Source organism: Hemitrygon akajei, chromosome 6 (assembly GCF_048418815.1).
Source record: "Hemitrygon akajei chromosome 6, sHemAka1.3, whole genome shotgun sequence".
In the NCBI taxonomy this organism is placed as follows: domain Eukaryota; kingdom Metazoa; phylum Chordata; class Chondrichthyes; order Myliobatiformes; family Dasyatidae; genus Hemitrygon; species Hemitrygon akajei.
The window spans coordinates 43,550,420-43,577,871 of record NC_133129.1 but is presented as its reverse complement, the minus strand read 5'-3'; the positions used below and the strand labels follow the sequence as shown (position 1 = coordinate 43,577,871).

General features: G+C 41.5%; 1 protein-coding gene across 1 annotated transcript; it reads left to right on the top strand.

Moving 5' to 3' along the window:
* LOC140729016 (proteinase-activated receptor 1-like) lies at positions 1 to 21,686 on the top strand. The gene is made up of 2 exons (XM_073048254.1): positions 1 to 720; positions 20,134 to 21,686. The coding sequence occupies exons 1-2, from the start codon at positions 654 to 656 to the stop codon at positions 21,336 to 21,338; spliced, it is 1,272 nt and encodes a 423-aa protein (XP_072904355.1). The 5' UTR covers positions 1 to 653; the 3' UTR covers positions 21,339 to 21,686.
* Positions 21,687 to 27,452: the final 5,766 nt, after the last annotated feature.

Sequence of the window (27,452 nt, the reverse complement as noted above, 5' to 3'; positions counted from 1 at the left end):
TTGAGAACATGAGTTGTAGAGTCATTGAAAGTGAGTCCATGGTTTGAGTTCGGTGTCGTGGTGAGTGAAGATGTCCACTGTGGTTCAGGTGCCTGATGGTCGACCCGTTCCCGAACCTGGCGAAATGGGACTTTAGGCTTCTAAATCTCCTGCCCGATGGTAATAGCGAGAAGAGTGCATGGCCTGGAACGTGTGTTCTTTGGTGATTGATGCTGCTTTCTTGTGACGGCGCCCCCTCTAACTATACTCAATGGCGGGGAGGCATTGCCTGTGTGTGGACTGTATTTCACACTTTCTGTAGCCTTTTCCGCTTTTAATCTCTAATTTTATCACCCCCTCCCCATCCCCAGGTTTTGCTGAAAGATTAACGTTGTTTCTCCCTCCGAAGCAATTGAAACATGTTGCCTTAAATAGGCTCCGGAAACAGCGAAGTTACGAAATCAGAGAGCTATCTGCTGGAATCAGCTACCGCCAGCGAGGTACGGGACTAGAGGGAGCTGCGCTCACTCTCTGAGCTTCAGCCTCGTCAACTCCCACTCCACAAGGATTAGCCCAGAGCCAGCTCCGGCGGATCGGGGAGAAGGCGGTCATCATTTAAACACGCAGTCCGAGAACGGACTGTTGAGAGAATTGTGAACTCCCGTTCCCTCGGGATGACCTGGAAAGTCCAGCTTGTTGTGTGGGTCGCTCTGCTTCCCCTGGTCGCTGCTCTTCATTCAGGTAGGTGTGGTATCACATCAAATTCGGAGTTTCCTATAGAGAGGGAATGGAAATAAAACAAATCATTTGAAGGTGGTTGGCGGGAATCCTGTTGCAGGAGTTCGCCTCGAGTCATCGATCATCCATTTACCCCGCTGAGTTAGTTCTTCCGGCAGGGGGGCTGACTTGCTTTGTTGCTCCAGATTCCAGCATCTGCAACCTCTCGTGTTTCCAGTTATATCCCGTATAAATATTCCAGCACGCCATCTGCCCTAGTCAGCGAGACCAGTTTACCAGCGCCTCACTAAAAATGAAATGTCAGGGCAGGGAAGCTGAGGACCGGGTAGAGAGGGATGGAGCCTCCGGACTGATACTTGCCCCCGTTTGCCCACAGAGCAAAAGACTGATTTGGGGAGAAGGGTCAGGCGGCGTCTGTGCAACTCCGAAGTCCTTTGATGTATTTCACAGCTTGAACGAGTTTCATTCCCAACTCATAGTTTGCTGCGGTCGTCCTGCACAGTGTTAGAACGTGGGTACACAATGCCTTTTGAACATCGTCATGCAGATTAGCAAGTAAACGGCTGGCGCCTATGAAGACGCACATTCCAAAAGACAAATAGAAACATTGCAAATGTGTGGTGCACTGAGGGTCTCAGTATTACGTTTATTTAAATGGAACACAAAAAGTATAGCAAACAGATAGGAAGGCATGGAATTGTTAAGGCACAAGAGGGTGTACTCAATCCATCAGATTTTAGGCAAGTTTCAAATAGAAGCACCCTGCCAGTTCCCCGTCCCACCCACTTCCCATCTGCACCCCCCCCCCCGCTCTTACCCACAGCTCTGCCCCCAATCTACCCCCCTCCCCCACAACACTCTTACCCACAGTCCTGTTAGGCACTTGTTGCCGTCTTTACAGATACTGAGAAGTATTTAGAAATGGGGACACCAGAAACTCAGAACCTAAATAAAAAAAACACAAACTGCTGGAGGGGCACTGGTGAGACCTCATTTGGAATGCTGTGTGCAGTTTTGGACCCCCTATCTTAGAAGGAATGTACTGATGTTGGAGAGAGTTCAGAGAAGATTCACAAGGATGATTCCTGGAATGCAGGGACTAACATATGAGGAGCGTTTGTCGGCTGGATTTATGGAATTCGTTGCCATATGCAGCTGTGGAGGCCCGATCGTTGAGGGTGTTTAAGGAGGTATCTAATTAGTCAGGGTATCAAGGGATATGGGGGAAAAAGCCGGAAATTGGAACTAGATGGGAGAATAGTTTAGCTCATGGTGGAGTGGCGGAGCAGACTCGATGGGCTGAATGGCCTGCTTCTGCTCCTTTGTCTTGTGATCTTGATCTCGAGCTGCGGGTCGAGCAGCATCTGTGGAGGCAAACGGGTAGTCAACATTCCGGGTGGACACCTTGCATCAGGACTTGTGTTGAAATGACTGGTAATTTTCAGTGGCAGAGGGCAACGTGTGCCCGGACATCGCCGTGTTATTTATTCGTTAGTCAGTTGTTGTCAACTATTACTATTCAAGACTGCAAATAGGTTTATTTTGCAAGTACTATTAACTCTGGCCACTCAACCCCGTTACTTGGACCAACACTTGCAGTCCTGACGTAAATAAAATGGAAAACCTTCACATACGCCTGAAATTTACTTGTAACACACAACAAATCCTGCAGTGTGTAAAGAACAGCACAGCTTGTTGACTCATCTACCATGTCATATTTGACACGTCCTAGTGGTCGAAGATAGAACCTTGCCTGTTTATGAGAGTTCTTACTATTTACCTACTTCAAGGAACTGAGTTGTTTCCCCATCCCTAACAACTCAGACAGGGTAAATGAAAGCACATGTCAACAAAGATATCGCGCGCCTGAAACGGAACATGACTCATTAACTGTGGCTAAAGAGTAATTGTAAAATGTTTTCAGAGATTTTCCAGATGACTCTCCAGTTTGTGTGGATTTAATGGGGCGGGGCGGCACCTCCGAGAACCCATGTTTCATGAGATTCCTGGACTTTCAGGGGGTGGGGACAAGTAGTGTATTTTTTAAACAAGAGATTCTGCGGATGCTGGAGATCCAGAGCAGCACACAAAATGCTGGAGGAACTCAGCAGGTCAGGCAGCAAGTATGAAAATGAATTTTTAACAGTCGACATTTCGGCTAAGACCCTTCATCAGAACGTAAAACAGGAGTGTTTTTCTGCCTCATATCTCAAAGCTATTTTGCTTTAAATTTATTTTAAGGTCTGGGTGGTAGAAATAGAAACCTGAGGATTTAAAAAATAAATATAGCCGCTGGGTGTGTGGTTTGCGTGAACAAAAATGGAAAATAACGATAGGAAACAGCAGAGAAGTACCATTAAGTACCATTCAGTCAATAAAGAAGGAACACAGTATGTAGCTGAGATGGAGGAAATAATTGACATTGACAACAATAATGCCATTGCCATTATAGACTCCAAATGAGACTCCAGGATGGTATGTTGCCTCCCTGGTGCAAGGGTCAAAGATGTTTCTGAGTGGCTGCAGGACATTCTGGAATGGGAGGGTGAACAGCCAGTGGTCGTGGTGCACATAGGTACCAACGATATAGGTAAAAAACGGGATGAGGTCCTACAAGGTGAATTTAGGGAGTTAGGAGATAAACTAAAAAGTAGGACCACAAAGGTAATAATCTCTGGATTACTACCAGTGCCACGTGCTAGTCAGAGTAGAAATAGGAGGATATTTCAGATGAATATGTGGCTTGAAAAATGGTGCAAGGGGGAGGGATTCAAATTTCTGGGGCATTGGAACCAGTTCTGGAGAGGTGGGACCGGTTAAACAGGACTGTCTGCACCTGGGCTGGACTGGAACCAATGTTCTGGGGGAGCGTTTGCTACTGCTGTTCAGGAGGATTTAAACTAATGTGGCAGGGGGATGGGAACAAGTGCAGAGAGACAGAGGGGTGTAAAATGAGGGTAGAAGCAAAAAGTAGTAAGGTGAAAAGTAAAAGTGGCAGGCAGGCAAATCCAGGGCAAAAAGCAAAAAGGGACACTTTTCAACATAATTGTATAAGGGCTAAAAGTGTTGTAAAAACAAGCCTGAAGGCTTTGTGTGTCAATGCGAGGAGCATTCGTAACAAGGTGGATGAATTGAATGTGCAGATAGTTATTAATGAATATGATATAGTTGGGATCACAGAGACATGGCTCCAAGGTGACCAAGGATGGGAGCTCAACATCCAGGGATATTCAATATTCAGGAGGGATAGACAGGAAAGAAAAGGAGATGGGATAGTGTTGCTGGTTAGAGAGGAGATTAACGCAATAGAAAGGAAGGACATTAGCCTGGAGGATGTGGATTCGATTTGGGTAGAGCTGCATAACACTAAGGGGCAGAAAATGCTGGTGGGAGTTGTGTACAGGCCACCTAACAGTAGTAGTGAGGTTGGGGACGGCAATAAACAGGAAATTAGAAATGCGTGCAATAAAGGAACAGTAGTTATAATGGATGACTTCAATCTACATATAGATTGGGTGAACCAAATTGGTAAGGGTGCTGAGGAAGAAGATTTCTTGGAATGTATGCGGGATGGTTTTCTGAACCAACATGTCGAGGAACCAACTGGAGAGCAGGCCATTCTAGATTGGGTATTGAGCAATGAGGAAGGGTTAGTTAGCAATCTTGTCATGCGAGGCCCCTTGGGTAAGAGTGACCATAATATGGTGGAATTCTTCATTAAGATGGAGAGTGACATGGTTAAATCAGAAACAAAGGTTCTGAACTTAAAGAAGGGTAACTTTGAAGGTATGAGACATGAATTAGCTAAGATAGACTGGCAAATGATACTTCAAGGGTTGACGGTGGATATGCAGTGGCAAGCATTTAATGATCACATGGATGAACTACAACAATTGTTCATCCCAGTTTGGCAAAAGAATAAACCAGGGAAGGTAGCGCACCCGTGGCTGACAAGTGTAATTAGGGATAGTATCAAGTCCAAAGAAGAAACATATAAGTTAGCCAGAAAAAGCGGCACACCTGAGGACTGGGAGAAATTCAGAGTCCAGCAGAGGAAGACAAAGGGCTTAATTAGGAAAGGGAAAAAAGATTGAGAGAAAGCTGGCAGGGAACATAATAACTGACTGTAAAAGCTTTTATAGATAGGTGAAAAGAAAAAGATTGGTCAAGACAAATGTAGGTCCCTTACAGTCAGAAACAGGTGAATTGATCATAGGGAACAAAGACATGGCAGACCAATTGAATAACTACTTTGGTTCTGTCTTCACTAAGGAGGACATAAATAATCTTCTGGAAATAGTAGGGGTCCGAGGGTCTAGTGAGATGGAGGAACTGAGGAAAATACATGTTAGTAGGGAAGTGGTGTTAGGTAAATTGAAGGGATTAAAGGCAGATAAATCCCCAGGGCCAGATGGTCTGCATCCCAGAGTGCTTAAGGAAGTAGCCCAAGAAATAGTGGATGCATTTGTGATAATTTTTCAAAACTCCTTAGATTCTGGATTAGTTCCTGAGGATTGGAGGGTGGCTAATGTAACCCCACTTTTTAAAAAAGGAAGGAGAGAGAAACCGGGGAATTATAGACCGGTTAGTCTGACATCGGTGGTGGGGAAAATGCTAGAGTCGGTTATCAAAAATATGATAACAGCACATTTGGAAAGAGGTGAAATCATCGGACAAAGTCAGCATGGATTTGTGAAAGGAACATCATGTCTGACGAATCTTATAGAATTTTTTGAAGATGTAACCAGTAGAATGGATAGGGGAGGGCCAGTGGATGTGGTATATTTAGATTTTCAAAAGGCTTTTGACAAGGTCCCACACAGGAGATTAGTGTGCAATCTTAAAGCACACGGTATTGGGGGTATGGTATTGATGTGGATAGAGAATTGGTTGGCAGACAGGAAGCAAAGAGTGGGAGTAAACAGGACCTTTTCAGAATGGCAGGCAGTGACTAGTGGGGTACCGCAAGGCTCAGTGCTGGGACCCCAGTTGTTTACAATATATAGTAATGATTTAGACAAGGGAATTAAATGCAGCATCTCCAAGTTTGTGGATGACATGAAGCTGGGCGGCGGTGTTAGCTGTGAGGAGGATGCTAAGAGGATGCAGGGTGACTTGGATAGGTTAGGTGAGTGGGCAAATTCATGGCAGATGCAATTTAATGTGGATAAACGTGAGGTTATCCACTTTGGTTGCAAGAACAGGAAAACAGATTATTATCTGAATGGTGGCCGATTAGGAAAAGGGGAGGTGCAACGAGACCTGGGTGTCATTGTACACCAGTCATTGAAGGTGGGTATGCAGGTACAGCAGGCGGTGAAAAAGGCAAATGGTATGTTGGCATTCATAGCAAAAGGATTTGAGTACAGGAGCAGGGAGGTTCTACTGCAGTTGTACAAGGCCTTGGTGAGACCGCACCTAGAGTATTGTGTGCAGTTTTGGTCCCCTAATCTGAGGAAAGACATTCTTGCCATAGAGGGAGTACAGAGAAGGTTCACCAGATTGATTCCTGGGATGACAGGACTTTCATATGAAGAAAGACTGGATCGACTAGGCTTATACTCACTGGAATTTAGAAGATTGAGGGGGGATCTTATTGAAACGTATAAGATTCTAAAGGGATTGGACAGGCTAGATGCAGGAAGATTGTTTCCGATGTTGGGGAAGTCCAGAACGAGGGGTCACAGTTTAAGGATAAAGGGGAAGCCTTTTAGGACCGAGATGAGGGAAAATCTTCTTTACACAGAGCGTGGTGAATCTGTGGAATTCTCTGCCACAGGAAACAGTTGAGGCCGGTTCATTGGCTATATTTAAGAGGAAGTAAGATATAGCCCTTGTGGCTAAAGGGATCAGGGGGTATGGAGAGAAGGCAGGTACAGGGTTTTGAGTTGGATGATCAGCCATGATCATACTGAATGGTGGTGCAGGCTCGAAGGGCAGAACGGCCTACTCCTGCACCTATTTTCTATGTTTCTATATGTAGCATTTACAAGATGTGTAATATATATAGCTGCATGCACAGAAAACCAAAGAAAAATGAAAAGGACAATCTATACCTAATCAATCAATTGGAAGATTATAATTCTATTTACTTTCTGAAAAATTCCACTGACAAGTGTTAATTACTTTTGACTTTCACTTTTCGATTATTTTCATTTAAAGTTTTTCTTTGGATTTTTTTCTTTCTGAAAGCTAAACCAGATGTTGAAATTTGTGTTAACTTTTTAATTGCTTTCAGGATGTGATGAACATTTTAGTGAAGTAATCTTGGGTGTATATAAAATAAAACTATATCAGTGGGTTAAATATTGAAATGAGTGGAGATAGGGAGCATGTTGAACAAGACCTGAAAGAAAAATTAATACTTTAATGAACTCAAAACAATTTCTCATGGTTCTGAGATAGTTTTAATCAAACAAAAAATGATTTTATTCTGGTAAGATGAAGAATTCACAATGCAGTGTTTCATGATCCAATCGAACAAACTAATTGGGTGGAGTAATAGAAACTAATTGTTTATCAAGAAACTAGGTACTGTTAGAGCTCTTGAAAATTACAAGGTTGCTAGGAAGGAGTGAAATAATGAAATTAGGAGAGCCAGAAGGGGCCATGAGAAGGCCTTGGTAACCGGGATTAAGGAAAACCCAAAGGCATTCTACAAGTATGTGAAGAGCAAGAGGATGAGCCGTGTGAGAATAGGACCAATCAGGAATGATAGTGGAAACATGTGCATGGAGTCGGAGGAAGTAGCAGAGGTACTTAATGAATAGTACTTTGCTTCAGTATTCACCAGGGAAAAAGACCTTGGCAGTCATAGGGATGACTTAACAGCGGACTGAAACACTTGAGCATATAGACGTTAAAAAAGAGGATGTGCTGGAGCTTTTGAAAAGCATTAAGTTAGATAAGTCATGGGACTGGACGTATACCCCAAGCTATTGTGGGAAGCAAGGGAGAAGATTTCTGAGCTTCTTGTGATGATCTTTGCGGCATAGGGGCAGGAGAAATGCCAGCGGATTGGAAGGTTGCAAATGTTATTCCCTTCTTCAAGAAAGGGAGTAGAGATAACCCAAGAAATTATAGACCAGCGAGTCTGACTTCAGTGGTGGGCAAGTTGTTGGAGAAGATCCTGAGAAGCAGGATTTATGAGCATTTGGAGAGACATAACCTGATCAGGGATAAACAGCATGGTTTTGTCAAGGGCAGGTTGCACCTTATGAGCCTGATTGAATTCTTTGAAGATGTAACAAAACACAGTGATGAAGGTAGAGCTGTGGATGTAGTGTATATAGATTTCAGTAAGGCATTTGATAAGGTTTCCCATGCAAGGCTCCTTCAGAGGCACTGGATCCAAGGAGACCTTGCTTTGTGGATCCAGAATTCATCACAATAGGATTGAGTTCAAGAGCCGTGAGGTATTGTTACAGCTATACAAGACCTTGGTCAGACCCCACTTGGAGTACTGTGTTCAATTCTGGTCACCTCACTACAGAAAGGATGTGGATTCTATAGGGAGAGTGCAGAGGAGATTTATAAAGATGTTGCCTGGATTGGAGGGTGTACCTTATGAGAATAGGTTGAGTGAACTTGGCCTTTTTTCCTTGGAGCAACAGAGGATGTGAGAGGTGTATAAGATGATGAAGGGCATTGATTGTATGGATAACCAGAGGCTTTTTCCCAAGGCTGAAATGGTTACGATGCTTGGAAATAGGTACAGAGGGGATGTCAGGGGTAAGATTTTCCATACAGATGTGGTGGGTTTATGGAATACCCTGCTGGTAGCAGTGGTGGAAGCGGATACAATAGGGTCTTTTAAGAACCTCTTAGATTGGTGCATGGAGCTTAGAAAAATAGGGAAATTCTAGGCAGTTTCTAAAGTAGGTTACATGGTTGGGACGACACTGTGGGCCGAAGAGCCTGTAATGTGCTGTAGATTTCTATGTTCTATGTTCGATCCATGTTTAACCCTCCTCCCTCATTTTTAAAGTAGTTTACTTGCGTAGTTAATACTGTTGTGTCTACACATTTGAAAATGAAACTACATAAAAGACTGATGGACAAGATAAAGAGGGGAAATAGTCTGAAAACTACTAATCACATAGATGTAAGAGATAGTTGGAATAAGTAAACATGAGAAAGTCTGCAGATGCCGGAAATCGAGAGCAACACACAGAAAATGCTGGAGAGAAACAGCAGGTCAGGCAGCAGGGTCTCGGTCTGAAACATCTATTCATTTCCACAGATGTTGCCTGAACTGCTGAGTTCCTCTAGCATTTTGTATGTGTTGAGTTGAAATAAGCAGATCTTTTTCAGATTGGTAGGATATAACTAGCAGAGTTCTCCAAGGATCAATTTCAGCCCTTAATTATTTATATTACTGGCTCAGAGAAAGGGTAGAATCTGAGATGTCCATATTTACTGATGATACAGAAAAAATGTGTAAGTGAATGCTTTGATCAAGTTATCTGGAAATGTATAATTTCCTGTGATATAGTCAAAAGACAGGCTATATTTTAAACAGATGCACACTGCAAATAAGTGGAGTACTGGTGGGTCTCAGTATTCCTCTCATTTGAATAGAACAAAAATGTTAATAAGCAGATGTAGGAAGTCAAGTAGCCAAGTTTCTTTTGTTGCAAGGGGGTTCAAGCTTAGAAATATCACTACACTTAAATGCAGTGTGAGGCCACACTTGGAATACTACCTGTAATATTGGTCCCTTATGCTTTTAAAAAAGTACATACTAACATTGGAAAGACTCCATAGAATTGATTCAGCCAATCAATGACAAAGAGAGGGGTGACCAACTTGATAGTACCTTCTTAACATAATTCAGAAGTGTAAAAAATTTTTCTTTAAAAAGGAATTTATAATTCCTAGTGATTGTTCTGCCCACATAAGTAAAATGAATTCTTACAATTTTAAAAGGAAGGTTAGTATTAACTAATACCAAATTATTCAAAGGAAAAAGTTCACTCTTATGAAAGTTAAGTTTATATCCTGAAAGCTAAAGCTAGAGAGTAAAGAAAGTACGGAAGGTAAAGAAGACTCCATATTAGAAATGTAGAGCAAAAGGTCATCAGCATAAAGCAAAACTGTGTGGACAATACTCCTCCTTAAAATACCAGTGATATCATTAGGTTCCCGGAAAGCAACAGCTAAAGGTTCTGAAACCAAATCAAAAAGCAAAGGACTCAAAGGACAACCTTGTCTAGTTCCACGACGAAGTTTAAATGGTTTAGAGTACTGCGAGTTAGTAAGAACCTGAGCGGAGGGAGATAAAGTAATTTAATCCATTGAATAAAATTGGGCACGAAGTTAAATTTTTCTAAAGTTTTAAATAGATAATTCCATTCAACCCGATCAAAGGCTTTCTCAGCATCTAAGAATATCACACATTCCGAAATCTCTTTAGAAGGAGAACAAATAACATTCTGTAAATGACGAATATTAAAGTGAGAATATCAGTTTTTGATAAATCCAGTCTGATCATCAAAGATAATAGATGGCAATATATTTTCAATCCTACGAGCCATTTTTCCATTAGTGGGAACATCTGAAATGAGGGATCATTATTATAGGATAGAGGGATGGCATTAAAATTGAATGTGCAAGAACTTACACTTGCAGAAAGCAGTGTATCTCTGGAATTCTCTGCCCTCAACTGTTGTGGAGACGAGATCATTCGGGGTCTTTAAGAGGAAGTAGATACAATTTAGGAAGAGCTGGGAATTGAGGACCATAGGGAACTGGCACAGAAGATTAGATGAAGCTGGGGAAGAACATATCGTATGGCAAAGCAGGACTAAAAGGCTTTCTATTTTCCTGTGTTCTTACGAAAATTCATTACTCTTCCAAAACAAATATACTTAATAAACATATCCAGTTCCCTACTTATGAGAAATCAGATATAAGCTCACTAAAATTGACCTTAAAGAGCAGCCCTAAACCAGTTAATAGTTTATTTGGTACATCCCAGGCAGTTTCTGAATAGCTAAATAATGTTTGATTAAAAGATAGTTGATGACACTAATGATTTTATCCGATATACCGTAAATTCTGGTGTATAAGCCGAGAATTTGGCTCTAAATTTTGGTCCTAAATTTAGGGGGTTGGCTTATACAGAGGGTGCCAACTTTGGAAAAACAAATACACGGAAGACAGGTCGTATTTATTGGTTGTTTTTGAGTCAAATTGGTTCCACTGTCAATGCATGAATTCTTTGGTTTGTTTAAGCTCACATCTAGTGGCTGGAGCACAGACGTCAAACCACTGGGGATGACTGCAATGTCCGTATTTTCAACTTTCAATGCTGCTTTTGTCTCACCTGACAAGTGCGCTTTGAACATGTCCCAAACAAGTAGCGACTTTTCCTTCCTGACACCTTCGGGACGTCGACACCACACCTCTTTAACCCACTTCAAGCAACCCGCTTCGTCCATCCAGCAGCGTTCTTGAACGTAAACAACACCCCGCGGGAATTTTCTGAGCAATCTTTGTTTTTTGTCTCAACACAAGATCACGTCTGTTCACAAATCAGGTGCACCAACTTCGCGTAGCTTTGAAAATTTTGCTGACCTCACGGTGTTTTTCATCCCATTTCAACGCTTGAACTCGAATCATTTCTCTGGTAACAATGTATCTTGACGATCACTGGTGATTCACCCACTCTAAAACTTCTTCCAGTTCTGGCCACTGGCATGTTTTCCTATGGTTTGCACATTTAGTCTGTGGCATTTCCCTCAGCGTGTTCTCTGCCTTTCTCCACTTTCTCGCTCTCTCTCGTTTACACTAAACTTCTTAGCAGCTGCAGAATTATTCGTTCCTTTAGCAAAATCAACAACCTTCAGCTTGAAGCCAGCATCATTTTGCATTTGTTTTAATCTTTTGTACATGGTGGTCGCAAACTCAATACTGAGTACACGTACTGATCCCGCCACCCTGTGTTATGTTTTAACGAGATTACGATGGGCGCTAAATGGTTTCACGGTGGTTACATTTCAGAGGATTCTTTTCCATTGGAAACCTAGTCCAAAATTTCTCTCCCTGATTTATTTATTAAGAATTCACCTATAACGCTCTACGATGTGTAGGCCTGTTTTCTTAGCAGGTACTGGTTCACAAAATTTCCAGGGTCCGGATCCTGCAAAGCTGAGTACCGGGCATGTGAGATCTTGTGACCTTTTCTGGTTAAATCAAAAAAAGGGGTCCACTTATACAAAGGTAACATGAAAAAGTCATTTTTTTAATCTTGAAAATGGGGGGTCGGCTTATACTCCAGAATATACAGTAATAGAATAGCCCAGCTTTGCTTAGTTTAGTTTTATTTCTGTTTAATTTAGTTTACTTTGTTTTTGATTTTTCAATTTGGGGATTTTTTTTCATCTTTTTATTTCCTTGTATCTTGTCTATATTAAGAGGTTGGGAGGTCAATTATATTGGTGTTACCTATAGTTTCTGCTCACATGTATTAATTGCCAACAATGTAATCCCACTCCCTTTGAACTATTATGACCACTATGTATTTGTCTAGAAAAAATCAATAAAAAGATTGAAAAGGAAAAGAAAGATAGTTTGAACATTTTTTGTTAATGGCAATATACTCAACAAAAAACTGAGCAAAATTTGCAAATCTTTGCCAAACCACTATGATCAGGGAAATATAATTGTTTTGACTTGGGGGAAATGAGTCAGTTTTATCGTTGGGACTTTATTTACATGAATTTAAACATTTGATATAATCTCTCTCTCTCGCTCCCTTAACTCCTGGTGGAGTCGTCGAAGCGCCGTCATAACAAGCTTGCACCAGTCTGTTACATCTGTCGCGGTTGTGTGCCAGGGCCTGGGTCACTGCAAATGTTTTCCCTGTCTGTCCTTTAATGTTGTCCGTCCATCTTTTCCTCTGTCTGCCTCTCCTTCTTTTCCCCTCCACAGTTTCTGGTAGAATGGTCTTTGCAAAGCCACTGGATCTTGTTATGATATATCCCAGTGGTCTTGATATGTTATTCTAAACTCGAGGATAGGTGGCTTTGAGCATAATTCACCTAAATTTTAAATTTCCCAATTTTCTGCTAGTTTAGCCAATTATACCAATTCTGATGGAATCTAGTGCAAAACTATTGTAATAACTGAAAGCAACACACACAAAATGCTGGAGGAACTCAGCAGGCCAGGCAGCATCTATGGAAAAGATTAAACACTCGATGTTTGCAGGCAAAGAACCTTCATCAGGACTGGAGAGAAGGTGAGAAGTTAAGAGTACAAAGGTGGGGGGAGGAGAGGAAGAAGAACAAGTGGATAGGTGATAGGTGAAACTGGGAAAGGGGGAGTGGTGAGGATAGAAGAGCATGGCGGAAAGGGAAGCAGGAGCAGCACCAGAGGGAGGTGATGGGCAGGTAAGGTGAGAGAGGAAAACAGAAATGGGGAATGGTGGAAGAGTAAGGGGGCAATTACCAGAACTCCGAGAAATTGATGTTCATGCCATCAGTTTGGAAGCTATTTCAGATGGAATACAAGGTGTTGCTCCTCCAACTTGAGTGTGGCCTCATTGCGACAGTAGATTAGGCCATGGACTGACGGAATGGGAATGGGAAGTAGAATTGAAATGGGTGGCTTCTGGAGATCCCGCTTTTTCTGGCGGACAGAGCGTAGCTGCTCAGCAAAGCGGTCTCCCAATCAACTTCGGATCTCACCGAGATACAGGAGACTGCACAAAGAACAGTGGACACAGCAGATGACCCCAGCCGACTCACAGGTGAAGTGTTGCCTCACCTGGAAGGACTGTCTGGGGCCCTGAATGGTAGTGAGGGAGGAAGTGTAGGAGCAGGTGTAGCACTTGTTCCGCTTGCAAGGATAAGTACCTGGAGGGAGATCAGTGGGGAGGGCTGGGTGGACAAGGGAGATAACAGACTGTTTCCTCCCAAAAATTTTACCGCTGATTCAATCTGGCCTGAATCTTGTTTTCTTGTATTTTTCTGCCAAACACATTAATTCTTGTGTACCGGTAATTCAAACATCTATCATTCTCTACCTTGAACATATCATTGGCTATGCCTTCATAGCTTTCAGGGTAAAGAACACTAAGGGAAGAAATTTGCTTCACTGTCCTCTTACCTGGTCTGGTCCTTATTCTACTGGACATTCTCATTTAAGACATACTTTTTTCTTTTTCCTTTTCAAAAGTACGTATTGCAACTATATAACTGGATACAAACACTTTAAAGCTAGTATATTCAATATTTTGGGGTTAGATTATTTCTATTTAATTTATATTACTGCATAAATTACTGTATTGTCCCGGTACCGAAGAAACCACAACCAAAGGAGTTGAATGACTTCAGACCTGTTGCCTTAACGTCGCACGTGATGAAGACCATGGAGCGGCTGATAATACAGAATCTGAGGTCACAAACCAGGCACGCCCAGGATCCTCTTCAGTTTGCGTATAAGGAGAAGTTGGGAGTGGAGGATGCTATCACGTATTTGCTGCACAAATCACTCTCTCACCTAGATGGGGTCAGTTGTGCTGTGAGGATTACATTCCTTGACTTCTCTAGTGCCTTTAACACCATCCAGCCCAAGATCTTAAGGCTCAAACTAACGGAGATGGGAGTAGACTCTCACATGGTGGATTGGATAGTGGACTACTTGACAGAGAGACCTCAGTATGTGCGGTTGGGAGACTGTAGGTCTGACACGGTGGTCAGCAGCACAGGAGCGCCGCAGGGAACCGTACTCTCTCCGGTCCTGTTCACCCTGTACACATCAGACTTCCAATATAACTCGGAGTCCTGCCATGTGCAGAAGTTCGCTGATGACACGGCCATAGTGGGGTGTGTCAGGAATGGACAGGAGGAGGAGTATAGGAAACTGATACAGGACTTTGTGATATGGTGCAACTCAAACTACCTGCGTCTCAATATCACCAAGACCAAGGAGATGGTGGTGGACTTTAGGAGATCTAGGCCTCATATGGAGCCAGTGATCATTAATGGAGAATGTGTGGAGCAGGTTAAGACCTACAAGTATCTGGGAGTACAGTTAGACGAGAAGCTAGACTGGACTGCCAACACAGATGCCTTGTGCAGGAAGGCACAGAGTCGACTGTACTTCCTTAGAAGGTTGGCGTCATTCAATGTCTGTAGTGAGATGCTGAAGATGTTCTATAGGTCAGTTGTGGAGAGCGCCCTCTTCTTCGTGGTGGTGTGTTGGGGAGGAAGCATTAAGAAGAGGGACGCCTCACGTCTTAATAAGCTGGTAAGGAAGGCGGGCTCTGTCGTGGGCAAAGTACTGGAGAGTTTAACATCGGTAGCTGAGCGAAGGGCGCTGAGTAGGCTACGGTCAATTATGGAAAACTCTGAACATCCTCTACATAGCACCATCCAGAGACAGAGAAGCAGTTTCAGCGACAGGTTACTATCGATGCAATGCTCCTCAGACAGGATGAAGAGGTCAATACTCCCCAATGCCATTAGGCTTTACAATTCAACCGCCAGGACTTAAGAACTTTTTAAAAGCTATTATTAATGCTTTTTGAGATAGTGATTTAGATGCATATTTTTTTTTACTGAGTTAAGTATTGTATGTAATTAGTTTTGCTACAACAAGTGTATGGGACATTGGAAAAAAGTTGAATTTCCCCATGGGGATGAATAAAGTATCTATCTATCTATCTATCTAAATAGTTTATGAACATTTCTACTAATGCAAAATTAGAGGCTAGGGTGTGAACCAATCAAATTTCACACAAGGATTTATAATGTAAAATTGCTGATTTGACATGAGAATAATCTTTTTGCAATTCTGAAATGCTTTGAGGTTTTTTTTGCCTACTTAGAGATTTCTTGCAAATAGATTTAGTAATTGGTGCACAACTTTGGGCATACATATATTCTGCTGTGCAAGCTCACATCTCAGTAGACTTCTGTTTAAAACAAGAGACATTGTCAATTCAATTACCCACATTTTTTAGCCTGCAGAGACAAGCTAAAGTATTTTTCTTTATTGTGAAGATGCTGGCAAATCAGAGCTAGCTAAGTAAATTAATTCAGGAGACATTTCTCATTGGTGAATGCAATTAATCATTCATTTTACAATTTGTATATAAAATGCATTTTCTTAACCTTTTCAAAGCTTATTGAAAATTCTAGTTTGATAATCATTATCAGTAACCGAAATTGAAAGGTACATTAGCTACTCTCATATGAATTAAATATTGCATTGCCAATAGCTTGAATGAGCAAATACGTTTGACAGGTTATAATGATCTGTTTTAAAATATACCGGTAATTGTTTAATTTTCAGTTCAATGCCATGAAAACTGTTTGACAACACAGCTGTTTCCTGACAAATGTATGCTTTATTGATTTAAACATAATTTTAGGCATTTATATGTTGTTGAAAGGAATGGAGATTGTATAGTGGAATTTCAATCAGATCTCTGAAACCATGATTCCAAAATATTGACATTGGGAAAGATAAGAGTCTTGTCAATGAAGTAACTGCTAGATATGAACAAGTATAAATTATTAAAGTACACATTTCAATGAACAATAAGATCCTGATATGGCCAGTCAGAAACTTACTGGTTGTTAATGAGTTGGGTTCCTATACAAAATTGATCAGGAAATAAAAGGTATAGTTGTAATTTTACATTTAGATTTAGAAATACAGCACAGTAACAGGCCTTTCAGATCTAATGAGCCCTTGCCCAATTACATCCAGGTGACCAATTATCCTAATAATCCATGCATATTTGGAATATGGGAGTACCCGGAGGAAACCCACACAGTCATGGGATGAATGTACAAATCCCATACAGACAGCAATGTAATAGAACCTATGATAGCATTGCACTAACCGCTATGCTACCCCCCATTCTAATTTTAGGAACAGCTTCTCGCCCGCCACCATGAGATTTCTGAATGGTCCATGAACTCATCAACACTGTTCCTCTTTTGCACTATTTACTGTACTATTTATTTAAATTTTAATGCCTTGCACTGTACTGTTGCCACAAAAAAACAAATTTAATCCATTATGTCAGTGAGAGTAAACTGATTCGGACTTATCAAAACTCTTTGGTCTCAGTGACCAAAGATTATCTGAGGCAAAGGAAGGAGACCATCAAGAACAAATACACTGGACAACAAAGGCTTTGTACCTGAACACTTTCAGGTGTATCTTACGGACTTTGGGCCGCTGATCTTGAAAATCATCATGAAATTTACCTATTACACACCATTTTTTGAAATGGCCTATATTTGTTATTTCAATTCATAATTCAAGTCAATTAAAATTTTGCCAACAATATAAGCTGAGAAGTTTTAATCTTGTCCAAGCTGAGCTCACTTAGGATGCTGAATGACAGAACAGGTTTTAGAAAAACAAAACATTTGGTCAAGAGGAGGTAGCTGAAGATGCTATGACGCACAAGCCAGAAACAGAAAATGTCACTGATACGGATACAGATTTAGAATCCTTTCTGTTAAGTGAGCCAACTTTGATAACTCGATCTGAGTTAAATGACCTGGTCAGAGACTTGGGTGTGTCAAAGGCAAAAGCAGAATCACTGGGTTCAAGATTGCAAGCATGGAATCTGCTGTCACCAGGCACAAAAATTTCTTTGAAGGATTTCAATATCTGAGACGGATGTTTCCCAGAATAACTGATGTCAAGATTAAGGAAGGCATTTTCATTGGTCCGCAAATCAAACAGGTCATCAATGACAGATAGTTCTGTCAAAGACCGATTGACCCGATGCAATAACACAAGGTACCACGAATTCAATAAAACCAGAAAACAAGCGATACTTCGTCAAACTTCACTTTTTATTTATCGCATGCTATGGGGGGAGTTACAGACTGATCTCCCAAAGAGACAGTCCGGACACTGCCCTGCCCCGAACACAATTCCACACAATTTATAACATTGATCATTACAGGAAATGTTATAATTACATAAGTTAATACAGTTTTAGAATAGTTTCGATCACATGTTAAGATACAATTAGATGTAAAATCATTATTGGTTAGTTATAATTATTTCTGCCAGGGTTAACATGGATACCATATAACCATATAACAATTACAGCACGAAAACAGGCCATCTCGGCCCTTCTAGTCCGTGCCAAATGCTTACTCTCACCTAATCCCACCTACCTGCACTCAGCCCATAACCCTCCATTCCTTTCCTGTCCATATACCTATCCAATTTTTTTTTTAATGACAAAATCGAACCTGCCTCTACCACTTCTACTGGAAGCTCGTTCCACACAGCTATCACTCTCTGAGTAAAGAAGTTCCCCCTCATGTTACCCCACACCTTTTGCCCCTTAACTCTCAACTCTTGTCCTCTTGTTTGAATCTCCCCTACTCTCAATATAAAAAGCCTATCCATGTCAACTCTATCTATCCCCCTCATAATTTTAAATACCTCTATCAAGTCCCCCCTCAACCTTCTACACTCCAAAGATTAAAGACCTAACTTGTTCAACCTTTCTCTGTAACTTAGGTGCTGAAACCCAGGTAACATTCTAGTAAATTTTCTCTGTACACTCTCTATTTTGTTGACATCAATCTCAATCTCAGATACAATCTCAGTTCCACATGTTGACACCTGCCCCTACTCGCAAACGTTCTACCACCCACCCCCACGCTGTCCTTCCCCGATTTAGTTATGTTATACCTCAAAATGCTTTGTGCAACCAGAGAATTCTTTATTTAGGCCTATGTCTAACATTATTAGGGAACAAAGTCTGGTACGTCACTTGTTGCTGGGTAGAGTTTCTTTCTGACTGCTCAGTAACATAAGGTACCTATAATACAATTGATCATTAGCTAATCATTGTCTTTTAATCTATACTCCTATTTACCTATCCCTTTACTCCATCAGTTCAAAGAACTTCTAGTGGAACCAGAGAAAATTCGCATGGAAGGCATTCAAGGTTGATGTTGAAAATTTTCTTGGCAACTCCAGAGCACCAAACTTCATGCAACTGGTCGACAACATGCTTCAAGCATATAAAACTGTGAAGTGCAACATGTCACTAAAGATTCATTTTCTGCATTCCCATTTACACTTCTTCCCTGGAAATCTTGGCACTGTCAGTGACAAGCATGGTGAAAGGTTTTACCAGGACATTGTAGTCATGGAGAAATGGTATCAGGGCAACAGGAATCCATCAATGCTGGCTGATTATTGTTGGACAGTTGTACAGAAAAGCCTCAAACACTGAGTACAAGTGAAAATCATCAACAAAATATTTTAGCTTAGTTGAACACTTGCATACTGTCTGCACCGTTGTGCCATTTAAACGCATTATAAGTGTTGTTAAGAAGGCATATGGTGTGTTGGCCTTCATCAGCCATAAGATTGAGTTCAAGAGCCGTGAGGTATGTTAGGGCTATATAAGACCTTAGTTAGACCCCACTTGGAGCACTGTTTTTAGTTCTGGTCACCTCATTACAGGAAGGGTGTGGATGCTATAGAGAGAGTGCAGAGGAGATTTACAAGGATGTTGCCTGGATTGGGGAGCATGCCTTATGAGAATAGGTTGAGTGAACTTGGCCTTTTCTCCTTGGAGCGACAGAGGATGAGAGATGACCTGATAGAGATGATGAGAGGGATTGATCGTGTGGATAGCCAAAGGCTTTTTCCCCAGGGCTGAAATGGCTAACACAAGGGGGATGTCAAAGTTAAGTTTTTCCACAGAGTGGTGGGTGCGTGGAATGCTCTGCCAGTGATGGTGGTAGAGGAGGATACAATAGGATCTTTTAAGAGACTCTTAGATAGGTACATAGAAAAATAGAGGGCTATGGGGTAGGGAAATTCTAGGCAGCTTCTAGAGTAGGTTACATGGTCGGCACAACATTGTGGGCCGAAGGGCCTGTAATGTGCTGTAGCTTTTCAATGTTCTATGTTCTATATTCAATAAAAGTTAACTTCTTGTTTCTCCAAATTCCTACATTTTACAGTAGTCTTGAAATTATATTTGTCTTCAGCTTTAAGTGGTCGATCACAAACAATTCTGAGGAAGCAACTCTAGGAAAAAATTGTTGTCCAGTGTAGCAGGCAGATCACTGGGTGTCTCCGCCTTCAAGCTCCAATTTCCTCTGCAATCCGGACTCTCAGCACTTCATAGTAGAGGCACTTGCTGGGGATTTTCTCCATATTAGTGGATTGCTAGCCGAATACAGTAGATGAACAGAAATCCAAAATTAAAACTTCATGATTTTTGTAAACATTGCTTTTGGTTGCTCCTCTGTTTCCAGGAGAGCCTAATAATCTATTTTCTTGCATAACTTGGGCTCTTTCAATGCTTGGCAATTCATGAATTTAATGTAATGATAAATTAATGTTTTTATAGCTTATTAATCAGAAAATGACAATTTCATACTTGTTATTTCTGGTTTTCAGGGAACCATTCACAAGGTAAACCTGGACCCAGAACCTTTACGGGTAATTTGGATCCTGACCCTGGTGAATATATCGATCTTGAAGGGATAATTGAAGATGAGGGTTCGGGCCAATATGATGGAAGTGGACTGAGAGAAAGATTTGGATTGAATGAAAATAAATCCAATGTGTTCAATAGAAGCTCCGAGAAACTCCAATTGGCCATTTCCGCCTCAGCAAGAGAGTATCTAAGCAGCCAATGGATTACTGTATTTATCCCCTCTGTCTACACCTTTATTTTTGCAGTCGGCCTGCTTTTCAACTGTATTGCAATCTTAACTATTCACTTCAAAATGAAACTTGACAAGCCAACTATAATTTACATGTTAAATTTGGCCCTGGCAGATTTATTATTTGTGCTGTTGCTTCCATTGAAGATTGCCTACTATTTTTCTGGTAATGACTGGAGTTTTGGTTCTTTCCTCTGTCGATTGGTCAATGGCGGGTTTTATGCTTACATGTACTGTTCAGTGTTACTGATGATGTGTATTAGCATCGAGCGATTTATTGCTGTCGTTTTTCCGTTAAGATCGTCCTCCTGGAGGAGCTCACAGCGTGCGCTTGGACTTTGCCTCATCATGTGGCTTTTAGCCATTGGTGGCGCAATGCCACTTTTCTTCATTGAGCAAACTGCGTACATCACTAATCTGAACATCACAACTTGCCACGATGTGCTTCCCCTCTCTACCCTAAAAATCTACTTCACCTATTACTTTCCCATTCTGTGTGCTCTTTTCTTTGTCATCCCCCTGGTGGTGACCACAGTCTGTTACGTGGGTATAATTTCAACCCTCTCTTCAACAACAGTCACAAGCGAATGCAAGAAGACATCAGCCATCAATTTGGCTGTGATTGTGCTTTCAGTCTTTATTGTCTGCTTTGCACCATCTAATATCATTTTGCTCATACACTATCTTTATATTCAGCATGGAGCAAGTGACGCCCTCTACTTTGCTTATATGCTGTGTGTGTGCATGGGCAGCCTGAGCTGTTGCCTTGATCCTCTGATTTATTATTATGCCTCATCACTGTTCCAGAAGCATTTTACGAATCTTTTTTGTTCTCAGGATGTTACTAAATCTGGGAGTAGTCAAACAGGATCCAAGAACTGTAAAACAGCAAACACCATTCTCAATGATAGTGCCTACAAAAAATTACTAATTTAAATCTATTACAACACTCTTATTTTATTAAAGGTACTGTAAAATGTAATTTGAAAGAAAATATATAAGCTATCCTCTAATTTTTTAGCTTCATTGTATTTTTATGCTTCTTGCCCTTTTTTTTGTTTTATCTACATCTATCTTGTGATAAAATACAATGTAATTAAAATTTACCAATATTGGTAATATTTCATTTTGCACATTATATTTGTTGAGTATATTCAGAGTATGGTTATCAGCACAATTTCACTACCACTCAGTGTAACTAATGCTTACTGTTACAAAATGTAATGTTTTAGAAACGAATCAGCAGCAATAAATTATACCTGGAGTCTGGTTTTGATGTTAAAACCATTATCTTTATTAGTATCAACTTATACTATAGTAACTCAACCAAGATAAACAAAAGTTAACTGTTATGTGTGTAAATATAGCACCCAAACTATTGAGCTTGGGGAAAAAAGGCTTAGAGTCTTGAGATGGTAAAGTAGAAAATCCACAAAATAAATGATGGGAGAGAGATATTTGTAATCCACTTTGGAAAGGAGAGAAAAGGTAAGTACAAAGTATTCCACAGGTTTCACGCTGGTAAAACAAGATAACAACCACTGTAGATCTTGTCCGTGGTCGTTCCAAATCCACATACAAATCATCACCAAAAGTGATCTGTCACAGGAATATCGTCTTTCAGTGGCTACCACACAACATACCCAGGCAAGGGCTACACAGGTGGTCCCACAAAATATCCCAAAATCCACTCTATGGATTATACAAAGCGACAGTCACACATTTGTTGTGCACTGTGTGCCAATGTTTAGCCCAATCTTTTGGGCATCGAAGAGTTCCAAACCATAGCAGTGACAAGGTAAAGTTTCAGTTTGCCTGTCCAGTCTTCTTCTTTCTCTCTCTCTCTCTCTCTCACTAACAAACCACTTCAGCCTGTGGCTGACGTCCTAGTCCCGCCTCACTCAGGCACTTAAAGTGACAGTCCACAGTAAACGAAACCTGCGGTTTCCCAACGTTACACACTTTACTGCACATTCCATACAGTTCAATAATAGTTACATGCTTATCTGGATCTTGGGATTTGATTAAAAGCAGCCTCTATACTTTGTTGCTTTCAGATTAATGTTGCTTTTTTTTTATATACTTTGTTTTGATATTTAGATCTGGTGCCACAGATTTAAATAACCCTGTTCATTGAAAAGCTGTGATTGAATTGCTTCCTCAGAAAATTAGACTGATTTATGAGTTCTTCTATAAATTCATAACTTATCAAAGCATCTGTAGTCAGGCATTTTTTTCACACCTATAAGGAATTAAATACGATGGATCTCATGTTATTTTAATAATGTAGGTTATTCTATAACTTCACTTCTGGGATGTTGCCCGTTAGTACTGTACCTGCATTCGCCTATGCATTTTGCCTCCCACATGCAAGAGAAAATGTTGTGCCCAGAAACTAAATTACGTTTTTTTATTACGTATGTGCACTGACACATAGAATAATCTGGAGTTATGTAGCAGACCATCAATGCGTATCTAGGTCAATATGTGTGTCTGACAGATGCAATCATCTCCAGTAACCACTGATCTGTTCTTCAGATACCCCCAACACCAGAACCTTTACTTAATCTACCAACTGTCCTCACTTCCCACCACCTTCCTAGCCATCCTCAAGTGCTCAGCCTGATATCCGCAGTTGATTGAGATTCTTGTCTGATGAATTAGCCCATTCCCTACGTTTCCATGTTCTCTACCTTTGCTTCTCCTGTGATGGATATTCACTGTCCAGGGCCAGGGGGGTCTTTCTTTTTTTGCCATTCTCAGCTTTCTAACATTGCAGATAAAACTTCTAGAGATCAAAGAGTTGTTTTTGAGTAAGTTAAGCTTCTAACTAATATTTTTCGTTTCGTTGTGGCTATCCCTCGCGGTCGAGGATGATGGTCTTCATTCTGTTGATCACTTGAAGATGTGGCCCACAGAGTGAAAACGCCTGTGTGTGTACTTGTTTAACGTGTACTTGATGTTGCACTCCAAGAAGCACACGATACTTCACAAATCAACCAACTGATTCCAATGGCATGGAAACCACGACGATTGGAGCTGATGGATTTGTTGCAGCCTTCATCCGCCTTCACAGCCGTTGAGTTTAAAGTAACTTCGTCCACCTGTTCCACTGTTGAGGTCTTGTTGGATTGTTCTTTGTCAGGGACCTCACCCTCGGCCTTACCGCCATGGGTTACCCTACCAGGAGCATAGCTCCAGACGGCATCGCTCTCGGGATCTCAGGACCAAACAAGCTTCTCCACCACGACAAGGTGACAATTCATGGAGATGATTTTTTGTTTAGCTTGTTGTAAACAGCTAGTTTTCAGTTTTTAATGTAAATGGCAGGCAATCAGTTTGAAGTTAAAAGGACATCTTTACAAACATATGCATTGTTTACAGAACACAGGGTGCTGGCCACAGCACCTGCACTGACTTCTCCAATGTCAGAAAAACGTAAAGGAGGCTTGACTCGAACACAGAAGAGTGTCACAGTGAACGCTGGCAATGACAGAACCCAGGTGTGGAGGAACGACAGACTCCTTCATAGAGACAGAAAAAAGGCCTGGTACATTGGGAATTCCAACAGAACAACTCAACTGAACAACACCACGAGACAAATCGCTCTCAGAACAGGGGCCCTGTGATAAGTGGTCATCAGGGGTCCGCTTTAAATAATCACAATATGTGGAAAATCCGTGCTAGTAAACTTGACAAGATTAAACACAAAAAGCACAAGGGCTTAAACACTAGTAAAGCCAACAATTAACAAATTAGCTGTGATAGAAATGTCAGAACCAAACATCCTTTGGCTTGCTGCACAGGCCTATGGGGCTCATGACACAGCAGTCGAGAAAATTCAGCGGAGAACGATGACTTTAATAATGGACTGCAAAATAACAAGCCACGAGGGACAACAAAGCAAGAGAGAACAGAATCTTAAGTCACAAAATATATGAAGACCAGGAACTGGTTGAGGCTGGTCAGTTTGTATGACTGAACAAGGATAGTAGCTGAGAACTGGATTTAAATAGGCTGCAGGTGATGAGTTCAAAACTAGTGGCAGGTGGTTCCTGTTAGCCGGCTGGACACTGGGAGGGGCCTGACCATGCAGGCCTGATAGGATCCCCACCTGCCCACTTACATGGCAGGCACCCAATGACCCAGGGCAATTTCTCAATGAGCAATGGATCTAAGGTGAAACTAGATGGCACCCAAGACCTCTCCTCCAGGCTGTATTCTTCCCAGCTGACATGGTAATGCACACCCCATCTATAACTATGTGAATCCGTCAACCAGAGAACCATGTACACTGGACAACCTTCCACCATCCTTGTTTCTGGAAGTGCGGGTTGAAAGGTCTATGGACAACAGGCTTGAGACAAAACATGTTGAAAGCAGGTGTGATCCTGCGGGACGGTGGTAGACAGAGATGGTAAGTGACTGGGTTGATAGGATTGGTATTCTTAAAGAGACCAATGAATCAGGGCAAGAGTTCACAGGAGCAGATCTCGGGTGGACAGCCAGACACAGTCCCCAGGCCAGAATCATCTGGCTGTGCAGTTAGCCTGGTGGCAGTAGGCATGGCTGGCAATGAGGATGGCCTTCCATGCCCTCTTCCAAACATTATGGCTTCGGCAAACCAGGGCCCTGGTAGACTGGACCTCCACCATCAACTCCTCTGCAGAGAACACCAGGGATTTGCGCCACAGGTACTGCTTAGTGTTGAGGCCAAAATGTTCCACTTTCATCTCATCTGACCACAAGGCCTTCTTCCACAACTTGCAATATCTTCTAAGTGATGCTTTGCGAAGACTGTGGGCAAGGATATGTTTTTTTTAAACAGTACGTGTGAGGTAATTCTAATACTATGCATCAGCCAGTATCCTACTGTAAAGTATGGTGGACTAACATGCTACGGAGATGCTTTTCAGCAGCAGGGACTGGAAATCTGGTTAGGTTTGATGCTAAGATGAATCCTTCTAAATACAGAGAGATCCTGGGGGACAAAAAAAAAATCCTGCTAGACTCTGCCAGAAAGCTTATACTGCAGAGGAAGTTCGACTTTCTGCAGGACAATGACCCAAAGAACACTGGCAGAGTGGACTGGCTTCAAATGAAGAAAATTGATATCCTTGAATGGCCCAGTCAGAGTCCTGACCTTAACCCAGTCAAATACATCTGGCAAGACCTCAAGATTGCTGTCCACCACCATTCCCCAACTAACCTGGCACAGTTTAAAGGAGTTCTGTGAGGAATGGGCAAAGCTTTCTCCATCACATCGTGTAAAGCTAATAGAGACTTATCCAAAAAGATTACTGGCAGTAATAGCTGGAGAGATGGCTCAACTAAGTACTGAGTAAAGGGGGAATGAAACCTTAATTGCTGACATTTCAGTTTTTGAATATTTCAGTTCATTTCAATATTTACACCTGAACCCAAAGGGGTACAATATCCTAGTGGGCACATTTAATAGAGCTGTAAGGGAGGGTTTAAACTAATTTGGCAGGGGGATGGGAACCGGAGTGATAGGGCTGAGGAAGGGGAAAACTGAAATAAGTCAAAGGTAGCGTGCAACAGAAATTACAGAAAGAACAGGCAGGGGATGAGGCTTAATCACAGCCAGTGGCATGAGCTACAGGGCAATAGGGGCATGGTGTAGTTAAAACAGAAAACACCAAATACTGGACTGAAAGTGTTATATTTGAATGCACACAGCATAAGGAATAAAACGGATGATCTTGAAATTCAGCTACAGATAGTTAAATATGATGTTGTGGTCTCCTCTGAAATTTGGCTAAAGGATGGCTGTCATTGGGAACTGAACGTCCAGGATATACGGTGTATCAGAAAGATAAGTTATTTGGCAGAAGGGGTGGTGTGGTGTGGCTCTGTGTATAAGAAAAAATATTAAATCATCGGAAAGAGATGACATAGGACTGGAAGGTGTAGAGTCTCTATGGGTTGAGTTAAGAAATGGCAAGGGTAAAAGGACCCTAATGGCAGTTGTATACAGGCCTCCAAACATCAGCCGGGATGTGGATTACAAATTACAGCAGGAGATAGAAAAAGCATGTCAGAAAGGCAATGTGATAATCGTTGGGGATTTTGACATGAAAGTGGATTGGGAAAACCAGGTCAGTACTGGACCTCAAGAGAGAGAATCTATAAAATGTCTAAGGGATGGCTTTTTAAAACAGCTTGTTGTTGAGCCAACTAGGGGATTGGCTGTGCTGGATTGGGTGTTGTCCAATGATCCAGAGGTGATAAGAGAGCTTAAGGTTAAGGAACCCTTAGGGAACAGTGATCACAATATGATCGAGTTCACATTGAAATTTGAGAGGGGAAAAATAAAATCCAATGTGTCAGTATTTCAGTGGAATAAACGAAATTACAATGGCAGGAGAGAGGAACTGGCGGAAGTTGACTGCAAAGGGACAGTTGCAGGAAAGACAGCAGAGCAGCAATGGCTGGAGTTTCTGTGAAAAATGAGCAAAGTGCAATATAGATATATTCCAAATAAGAAGAAATTTTCGAAAGGAAGAAGTACACTGCTGTGTCTGACAAGTGAAGTCAGAGCCAATGTAAAAGCAAAAGAGAGGGTATACAAGGAAGCCAAAGCTAGTGGGAAGATAGAGGATTGGGAAGCTGTTAAAAATTAGCAGAAGGAAACTAAGAAGGCCATTAAGAAGGAAAAGATGAATTATGAGAGGAAGCTGGTGACTAATATCAAAGAAGATACTAAACGCTTTTTTAAGTATATAAAGGATAAAAGACAGTCGAAGGTAGATACAGGACCAATACAAAATGACACTGGAGACATTGTAATGAGAAATGTAGAGATGGCAGAGGAACGGAATACGTATTTTACATCAGTCTGCACAGTGGAAGATGTCTGCAGTATACCGGACATTCAAGAGTGTCAGGGAAGTGAAGTTTGTGCAGTGAAAATTACGACTGAGAAGTTGCTCAGGAAGCTTAATGGTCTGAGGGTGGATAAATCTCCTGGACCTGATGGAATACACCCTCAGATTCTGAAAGAAGTAGCTGGAGAGATTGCGGAGGCAC